Below are 10503 nucleotides of genomic sequence, written 5' to 3'. Positions count from 1 at the left end.
CCTAAACAAATCAGGTATGGATTGGGTAGAACTGAATTATGTTACCAAAACAGGAGTGAAGCCCAGATCTCAGTATTACAGGTAGCACTTCTCTCTTCATTAACACAGAAGGAGAGGTAGTACCATCTCAAGCAAAGAACCGCCTCTCACTCTGAAAGAAGGCACACTGGCGAGAAAAGTCCACTCTGATTCCACCTGCACCAGAATCCCAGCTGAAAGCAGTCACACTATTGAGACTTGACCGTTCTATTGCCAAATAAACTAGGCTCCTTGCTGACATCACAAATTATCTTTAAAATTTAGGGAATAAATCACATTTAAGATCTCCTATACAATCAGCAGTCAAATACCATGAATTCAAATACATTTGTTGTTTTATTACATATCTAAAAACATACATTTCATATTAATATGTAAAATCTAGTCATCATTGTGTACATTTCATAGCCTCATGATTGTTTCTGCTGTATCATAATTTAGTTTATGTTAATGTTAAAGTAAATTGAGTTTGATCCTGGTACACACGTCTGTAGTGTGGTTTTTAAAGGCTCTTGGATGTCCATACATGGGTGGTGTTTGGATGTTTGGTTATGTATCATTCATACAAATTTATAAAGTATTGGGTTTCAAATGTATTATGCCACTGATGGCCATACAAACCACTTGTTCCTAAATATAATTTGTTCAGTTTTGAACTTGTGGCTGATAACGTGTAAGGAAAGTGAGTTTGACCCTGAAGCAAATCCCTGTAGTGTGTTGTGTATAAGGATGGGTGTGCTGAAGAGCAGTCTCGTTCCTGTTCCTGACTGGCAGTGTGGTTGGGTGGTGGTCGTGGTGATGATGATGATGATGGTCGGCAGCATGAAGAACTTCCCGGACCCCACTTTGTTAAAATGAACTCGGTGGAAAGCATTTGTTTCTACTATCTTTGGCTACTGAAGATGTAGCCTTTCTTCTGATGTACATATTATATCGAAGAACTCCTTCCTCTGGGCAAGGCTGGTCTATGAGAACACTGTGTATTTGGCAGCTCCAGCAACATAAAAACACCTTACAGGTAATTCAGAATGCTACGATCTAGTGTGTGTTCACTGATGTCTCCGCAGAATTGATAACATACTAAAGCTCTTCATATATTCCTGGCACTGTAATGGCGTTTCCCCTATGTGTGTTCGCTGATGATTTCTGAGATTTGAGGAATCACTAAAACTGCTTCCACATTCATTGCAATGGTATGGTTTTTCCCCAGTGTGTGTTCGAATATGTTTTTGTATGTCTGATGACCCACTAAAGCGCTTCACACATTCTCTGCAATGCTATGGTTTTTCTTCTGTGTGTGTTAGCTGATGTATTGTGAAGTTTGAAAACTGACTGAAGCTCTTCACACATTCAGTGCAATGATATGGTTTTTCCCCTGTGTGTGTTCGCAGATGTATTTTGAGGGTTGATAACCGACTGAAGCTCTTCACACATTCACTGCAATGGTATGGTTTTTCTCCTGTGTGTGTTCGCAGATGAGTCCTGAGAGTTGAGGAATCACAAAAAATACTTCCACATTCATTGCAATGGTATGGTTTTTCCCCAGTGTGTGTTCGCTGATGTATTTGGAGGTGTGCTAACAGACTGAAGCTCTTCACACATTCAGTGCAATGGTACGGTTTTTCCCCTGTGTGTGTTCGCTGATGTCTTTTTAGGTTTGGTAACTGACTGAAGCTCTTCACACAGTCAGTGCAATGGTATGGTTTTTCCCCTGTGTGTGTTCGCTGATGTATTTGGAGTAGTAATAAGCGACTGAAGCTCTTCACACATTCAGTGCAATGGTATGGTTTTCCCCCCATGTGTGTTCGCTGATGATCTTTTAGGAGTGCTAACTGACTAAAGTTCTTCACACATTCATTGCAATTGCATGTTGCTTCTCCTGTGTGTGTGTGCTGATGGCTCTTTAGTAGTGATGATAAACTAAAGCTCTTGCTGCTTGTGTATGATTTCTCTTTCTTGGTTAGTGTCTCTGGGTCAGGTTTATAATTATCTGCATCCCGTGACTGGGTTTCCTGAGGAGCTAACATGGTTGATAAAGCACTTGTGTTATTCTCACATTCCTTGTATGTGTGTGGTATTTTGGATGGTTGATTTCAGATTTCACAATGAAATACAAGACTCACCAACTACACATATTATAACTGTGGCAAGTAAAGCTTCTTTATAGGTGGTTATGTCTTTAGATTGAGGAATGGTTTTGCATGTTTATGAGTGAAGATTAGTCTTCCTTCTGGTCGAAGCAAATTTGGACAGTCTCAGAGACCCTCTTTCCTTTGCCCTTAGTTGTCTGGCTCTACTCCCTTGGGCTTTTCTCTTGCTCCTGTGGTTTGGCCAGAAAGAGCATACAATACACCTAGCGTGCTCAATGGTGGTCTGTCATCATCACAGGAAGCAGAGCAATGCTGTATCCACCTCATACCGAACACATTATCAAAGCTGGTGGTGGAGACCTGTTAATACAGGAAGTGGTTTGTCAGTGTTGTTGCCTTAATTTTCTAGATGTCATTTCTTAGTCCTGTTGCATGGAGGTGCACAGCTCAGACTCTTACATCCACTGAATTGCTCTTGACTGCCTCTTCGAGGATCTATCAGTTTATGTTCAGGTTTCTCAGTCTCGGACTGTGCAGATGTTTTCCTGAATAATGGAGCTAATTTTTTTTACCACTTTTTTCAGATTTGCACGATTACTGTCATTATTCACGATCATTTGTGCATTCAAGGCTGGTTTCCTATTGGAGGTAAAGAGATTTAAAATCACTAAATGAAAATGTAAGAGTATGTGAATACACAATATTTAACTAGTTGTAAAAGACCATTTATGAAAGTTACCAAGAGATATTTCCCCATACACAGATATTTAACTAAATGTTCTATTGAACATGTAAATCTTACTTAATTCAGAAAAGGAGGTGATTTTACAGTGTTCACAGAGTAACTTAGTACAGAAAGAGCACACATAAAGCGCCCACTTGCAAGTACAGCTTTACGAAGACACACATGGCTAAGATTTCATTTAAACAAGAAGGTATTGTGTAAAAAGAGATGGATCAGGATGTGCTGCTGTCACTTCAGTTTCAGGAAGTGTATGACAACAGTAACCCTTTCAAGACTAAATGACAAAGAAAACTCTACATAAAGTTTATAATAAATGTAACACTTCAGGAAGTATATAATAAAGCTAATGCTCCAGGAATTTTATAATAAACGTAATGCTTCAGGAAGTATATAACAAATGTAGCTCCATTCACACTCTTCTTGACAGTACTTCACAGTTTACACTGGAGGAGCTGAAGTTCTAACTCCTGTCTTTACTTCTGTTTGTTAAGTTATTTTTGCCACATTCCTAGGAATGGTTAAAGCACTTGTTGGAAGATTGCACCATTTATTACAGTGATTCCATCACAACTAATAGTATACCTGCGATATCTCTGCTGCCAGTACGTGTCTGCTTATCTTTTTCTGCCTTTACCGGGGTATCTAACTAAATGTCTTGCGTTTGGTGCCAGCATGCTTCTCGGTCAGTGGATGGAGCATTGGAAGAATAAGCGGTACAAAAGGGGGTGGTAAAAAAGGGGGTGGTGATGGATCGAGCATCTGAATCAATCAAACACTCACACCCAGTGGAAGAATAAGACAAGATGTCCATTGCTTGAGGGTGAGTGCAGCACTTACACCTCTGGATATTTCTTACATTCAGCTCCCTTATGGCTGCATACTCGCTCAGCAGGGTTCATTGACCGCTAAAGCAGGGGAGTGACACAATGAACACAGCAGACATCAGGTAATGAAGAAATAGACAAACGCCATGATAGCGTAGAAGGATCAAGAGCATCTTTAGAGAAGCTCGCCGGGGACATAAAAACGGAGGAAGTGCACAGGTAGCTACTTATGACGTACAAACAGGGGAGGCGAACATGTAGGTACATGCTCCATTTTGGGTCTGTTTCAGGCTTTTACTGAGCTGGGAATTGGGGTGCACTGTATCCTAATCCTGTGGCTGATAAAGGCACTTGCTGCAAGGGTGTTACCACTTTGACCCTTTACAAGAGGGGAGCCGAGCCTTAGAAAGCACAACACCTGAAGGCTGCCTGCCCTGAGGGGGAAGGTGAGGGTCCGGGTGTCAGAAAATATCAGCAAGGGACATGAAAGAATCCTAATAAACACAGCCCCAGAGAGGCGAAATCGTCAGCCTAGATGGAGAAGAGCTGGGTCCTCCACTGTTTCCGGAACAGTAAGTGATATTGAATCTTTCTAAGGTTAGGAGGCATAGAATTTCATTTGGGTTGGAGCTAAGACATGGAAGGATAAACCTTTCGTTCTGTCTCTCCTGTGACGAGGGATGTGACGAGGGATGCGGGCCAGGTTTAGATTGGATGGAACGTAGCGTTCTGGAGGGCATGTAAAGTTGCATCCAGGCAGCTAGGCTGGTTGCTCCTTAGAGCTCTGTTTGTTTAATTAAGTTTTAAATAGTTGTCATGCATACATTTGGCCAACGCTGATACAGTTTTTAGATTTGACACAAAAGCCAGTCGACTCTGCCGACAGGGAAATAATTAGCTGAGTGTCATCAGCATACAACACTAGTGAGATATTCCAAAATATTTCACTACCTCTGCCAGAGGTCTGATGTAAATATTAACAAGCATTTGCAATGCAAATAGGTCTCGCATTTGTGAGTTAGAGCTATTGACGTTGTGAATGCCAATTATTTTTTACCTACACGTTTTATTTTTAGAGTGAATGTATGTAGTGTGCAAAATCCCTTCGAAAGGTCCTGCACTTCGTAATAAATATATTGAAAAAGACACAATTGGATTGTGTCAACAAATGCTTGGCAAGTACCTCATGGGTGAAGTGTCGCCACACATGTACATCGTGGTGCTTTACTAATGAGAAACTCATTAATAAAAGTAGTGCTTACAGACTAACCAACGCGATCGGAGCATGTGAATCCGTTTCCCGGCTTCTCTTTCATTTTCTAGACTATTTGACTCACTCTTCTGCGTCTTGGTTATCCCCCAAACACTTGGAGGCAATGAGGTTTGTCAAGGGGATTGGGGCAGGGGGGTTTTGGGGGTACATGAAAATGTATTCATTGCCTAGTTGTCAAAGTTAGCCCGGTGCTATTAGTTAAAAGTGTGCAGATATCATTAAGATTACTTTACTCGCATCTATGAGAAAATCGACATTATGTATACAAAATGCCAGAATGCGTGTTAGTTTTCACACTGCTGGTTGATTAGTTTGATTGCATTAATTTTTGTATTTAATCTTTTACATAGCATCCTAAGTAGGTTACCTAACCCCAAAGCCCCAAGTTGTTAAATGACCCATAGTAGGGAGTGTTTTAGAGTTGAGCAAATGTTTCCAAATGTAATTTTGGTAGTGCCATGGAATGATCAGCCAATGAGGTACTCTATAAGCAGGTATTTAACGACAAGTTCAAAATGTTCAAAATGTACGGTATTGTGGCTGTTGTTTGTTTGTACACAACCACCTCTCTGACTGTGTTTATTAACACAGAGCTCCATCTACCGGATATTGCTCACAGAGGGGTGACTAAAGCACAAAACAAAATGTATTCATTTATCCTGAGTGTGAAGGCACCCGGAAGGCTTAGGTGCCCGCCCTGAGAGACTAGGGATCCCTGCGCTTCTACAGACTCTGCCGTGCTCCTCTGCAACAGCAGGGCACAGCTCAGAATCTGCTGCTTCTGCTAAGAATAGGTGAGGGGGATGAGGTTGGAGCATGCAGGAGTTTCCGGCAGATTTCCAGGTTATTGAAAGTGAAGATTCTGGCGGGTGGCAAAGGAGTCTGACTTTGTCTGTTTGTCTGCACCAGTCTATTTCTCTACCATCTCCCTTCCTAGTTTCGTGCACACTGTCTCGAAGGAGCATGCGCGGAATTTTGCAGAAGAGTGGGCTAAAGCCCTTGCGCCGGCTCTGTACAGTACACACTGTGGTTGGGATACATTTTCCCCACACCACGAGATTCCTTTACGGACTATGCCACAGCCTCAACCTCAATATCCCATTGGACGCGAAGCGAAGGTTTCCGTTGCGGAAATCCTTGAACAATTGGAATATCAGGGAGTGATTGAAACATGTGTGTCACCGATGAATAACTCTCTTTTTACTGTGACGAAGCCCGACGGATCGTATTGTTTGGTATTGGATTACCGGCATTTAAACTAGCATTGCCGTACCTGTGCAGTACAGAATACACACGGCTCTGCCTTAGTGGATAGTCTTGTGCGTAAGCGGTTTAAAACCACGCTTGACATATCCAACGGTTTTTATGCCCACTATTTGGATGGTCTAAGTTCCCAATGGACCAGTTTTACATGCGGCGGCGAATAAAAACAGTTCAAACGTTTACCAATGGGCTATAAGAATAGTCCAGGCGTATTTGCTGCCCGCAAAGTCTCTCTCTTGGAGAGAGTAGACCCAGATGCGTGTTCGTATATGGATGACATTTATCTCACAGACAACGAACTTTGGGCGCATCTGTGTCGCGTTGACCGCATAATTTGTAGCTTTGCAGACTTCGGCTACAAATTCAACTTTGCAAAGTCTCACATTGCAGAGTACACAGTGTTGTTCCTGGGCTACGAGCTCAACAATGAAGGACGAGGATTGGCTCCTCACTTCTTGGAGGAATGCGCACAACTGCGCGCTCCAACAACTCTGAAAAAAGTACAGTCTTTGCTGGGATTTTTGAACTTCGGGCGAACATACATTCCTTAATGTGCCCAGCGTATCAAGCCTTTGTATGCTTTGATACAACGTACTTTTACCAAATCGTGCTGGATGCCAGAACACTCAGCTATTCTGCAATCTTTGCAGGCTGATCTGCTGGAATCTAAATTCTTACTGACTTGTGATAACCACACCAACCTGGTGATAAAAATCATCCCTGTGGCGGTGGGTTTCACATACCTGACTTTTAACGAAGGGGACACAGTACCTATTGCTTACAAGTCACACTTGTACACTTCGGCTGAAATGCAATTTTCCACTGTGGAGAAAGTTTTGACAGCAGTGCACATGGTGATTCTTAAAGAACATGCTCTGTCATAGGGAAAACGCATGTTGGTTGTTACCCCGTTTCCTGCGTTAGAGGCAGTTACGAAAGCTAGTGTACCAAATTCTAAAGCTTTGCACCCTCGGTAGATACAATGGGCAGCATCATTGACATCTCCGGATGTCACCTTTATTTTTGATGCCTCCTTACAGTCGCAGGAGTTTTTGCAATATGAATTCGTTCATCCTGCAAATTTGGCTATGCGGCCTCTGGAGGATTTCCATTGCATCATATACACTGACGGTTCAGCGCAGGTTGCGCAAGGGTCTAAGCACGCATACGTTTCCACTTGCGCCATTGTGGTAGGTGCCATAGTGAATGATGAGTTCAAGTCCAGAGTTGTGCACGCGCAGACTCTACGGGACTGCACCGCACAATTGGCAGAGATTCGTGCTCTGATGCTTGCTTTGGAGTACGCTGATCCTAGTGTGTCGACTCTTACTGTAAGTGATTCGTATTACTGTGTCCAGTCTTACAATGAAAACCTGTTCTTTTGGATTCAGAATGATTTTCGTGATTCCAAGGGTAGCACAATAAAACCTAAAATGATCTGGGTCAGAGTGGCTGAGCTTAAGGAGCAGTTGCCACTCGTGTTTGTAATTCATACTCTTGGTCATCAGCGCGTGGGAGTCCACGCTTTGGGCAATTCGCTTGCCGATGAGGCAGCAAAATCAGCAGTATCGACATATTTGGTTGCAGCAGTTACACGTTCCAAAAGTAAGATTGATGATGATATCTTGGCAGCTGTTGCTGCGACTGAGAGGGGAGGTAAATATCCTAAGGGGTTCCCTTCGAAGTATTCATACCACTTAAGTCCCGAGAAGGCTCCTTACGTGAAAATACCTGATGTTGGAGAGAGATTGATTCCCAACGCAGATCGCAGGCACACATTGCTCACAGCGGCCCACGAAGGGGTTGCGTCTGAGCATGCGGGCCTTTCAGCCACTGTGGCTCAGTTACAACAGCGTTTCTGGTGGCGGGGACTGTACAAACAGACGCGTGATTATGTCCTTCAATGTGACATTTGCCAGCAGATTAAGCCTTCAACTGCTGCGCGTCAGCCCCAGACAATTGTTCATTTCTAATAAACCACTTGGTTGTGTTTATTTATATCACTCCGGTCCTTTTTTCTTCTGATACTGCGTATATGTTTATCTTAGTAGTAGTTGATTCATGCACACGCTTTGTGTGGGTATGGCCTCACCACAGTGCTGATTCACGGACTGTCATAAGAGATTTGCGTGTCTTTGTAGGAATTTTTGCCTGTGGTACCTTCCATTCGGATCAGGGTCCTGCTTTCGCCTCTAAGGCATATAAGGATGCCATGGCTTCGTTGGGGGTCCAAGTCAAGTTTTCGTCTCCATACAGACCTGAGGGTAATAGTGTTATGGAACGAATGAACAGTGACTTAAAGCACTCTTTGACAGCACGAGTTATAGGCACTGTCAGGAACTGGCTGGCCCACCTCAATGGCGTGCAGCGTGCACTTAATAACCTCCCTAGAAGGTCTCTGGGTAGGGGACCCCATACGAAATGCTCTTTGGTATCAAGATGTATGTACCGGACCTTGACGGTCTAGACTTGCCGGCTGTTGCTGCCTCCTTTGACGTAGATGAACATTGCAATGTTTTACAGACTCTACAAGAGACGAGAGACAGTCCTGCAAAGGAACACTTGCCCTCCACCTCGGATGATGCGTTGCAGAACCCGGTAGTTGGTTGGCTACCCCAAGTTAGAGAATTGGTTCGGGAGAAGATCCAAAACAAGAAATAATTTGGTCCCTCTTATCGAGCTCCAGTTCCAGTGCTTGGTGTGAAGGGCACAAGAACAGTCATTTTACCACCACTTCCAGGTAGTAAGGAAAATAGGTATATCTCCATTGACAATGTCAAGATACACAGAGTGGCCGATTCTTCTTAGTATGACACCGGCAGTCTCATGTCCTTCGATTGTGAGAAATTCTGTGTTGGCCATGGCTTCTAATCCAGTGCCTGATGTTGCTCTCGAGATGCCTGCAATTTCTAGTCTTTTATTGAGTACATTGCCTGGTACTCAACTTGATGAAACTGACTACACTTACCAAACTGACTTATCAATGCCTGAATTACAAACTCGCTTGGCCACAGAATCCAGATTTTCATTTGACACTGTTTCACACACATCAAGAAAGCCTTCACGGATTACTGTTTATGCAAGATTATTTAAAAAACATTTTTTGATTCCCCCTTGGACATATATTTGGCTAGTGCTTTTTTCGATTCACCTTTTCATGTCAATTGGTTTTGTGTTTTCTTTTTTTTGTATCGTCAATGGACACTATGTCGAAGAGAGAAAATGCATTCGACATCTTAATGGAACATTGGCACCCCATTCCTCCTCGCATACTGCACACAGATTGAAGAGAGACTTGGCTTTTGTTAACATCACAGCTTGGCATGTCCTGGATGGGATTGTATGGAATGCTGTTAAATGTCATATCCATGGCCCCAGTGATGTTATAAATGTCCCTAATGTGCTTAGAGTTAACATGGGGGATGTAGTTAAAAAAAATTATACGTTCTGATGATTGGGATGTTCAGGCCGTAGAAGCATTGTTTTCTGATTTGAAAAATTATGCTGCTTTTGATGCTGAAGATTTGTATTTAGAATCTGCTAATTACGGTGATTTATTTTGTTACCAACATTTTGGCAATCACTACCTACATAAAATTAATACCAGGAAGAGCAATTTGAATTACACACATGGGAACATTGTCCAGCTCCTATACAAGGCAGTTCTAGTGCCTTTTTGAAAAAGTACACTTATTTTACTGGTTTTAATCAGTCCAATCCCAAAGCATTTTATTTTAAAATGACCAAAAAGTCCATATCCAAGGTTAGACTTACCCATACTAAATTATTGTACTCGAAGTCCTTTCTAGACCAGCTAGCTGTTGGTGGCTACGAGTTGTGGAAGGAAACGGTTGACCTTAAATCTGTTTGGGGTTCTAAAAGTTGGCAGGTGCAAAGCACTGAGGCTTTGCACCGTGCATGTCTCATCCCGAATCATATGTTGTTTTTGAATTCTACAATTTCACAGACAACATGCCTTGGATTGGCTACCACTAAAAAATTAAATGCTCCTTCTTTCCCTGATTTAGAAGAATATTCAAGTTGGGGTAATACTACAAAATTTTCGATCAGAGGGTTGCAAACTCTGTTGCTAAATTCTTCTTTTAACATATCCAGTTTGGATCCCAATGGCTGGTTGCTCTGGCACAGAAGTGCTGACTCGTACCAACATTGTTTTCTGGGTTTGGCCCACGGCTTTACACAGGTCAGGGTGGATCTCCGTTTTGAAAGTGACCATTCTGTAGGCAAATTATGTCAGAATTGGCTCAA

General features: G+C 42.6%; 1 protein-coding gene across 1 annotated transcript in view; it reads right to left on the bottom strand.

Annotated features, from left to right (window-relative positions):
• Positions 1-356: 356 nt before the first annotated feature.
• LOC144806384 (uncharacterized) overlaps positions 357-10503 on the bottom strand; it is a 74114-nt gene continuing 63967 nt past the window's right edge. The window contains exon 2 of the mRNA XM_078672749.1: positions 357-2768. Within this exon, the coding sequence (XP_078528875.1) occupies positions 1317-2066 (750 nt within the window). The 5' untranslated portion in view covers positions 2067-2768 and the 3' untranslated portion in view covers positions 357-1316. The remainder of the gene's footprint in view (positions 2769-10503) is intronic.

The sequence above is a fragment of the Lissotriton helveticus genome, assembly GCF_964261635.1.
Source record: "Lissotriton helveticus chromosome 1_1 unlocalized genomic scaffold, aLisHel1.1 SUPER_1_unloc_67, whole genome shotgun sequence".
In the NCBI taxonomy this organism is placed as follows: domain Eukaryota; kingdom Metazoa; phylum Chordata; class Amphibia; order Caudata; family Salamandridae; genus Lissotriton; species Lissotriton helveticus.
The sequence above is the reverse complement of the archived record's forward strand: the minus strand, read 5'-3'. Positions and strand labels throughout refer to the sequence as shown.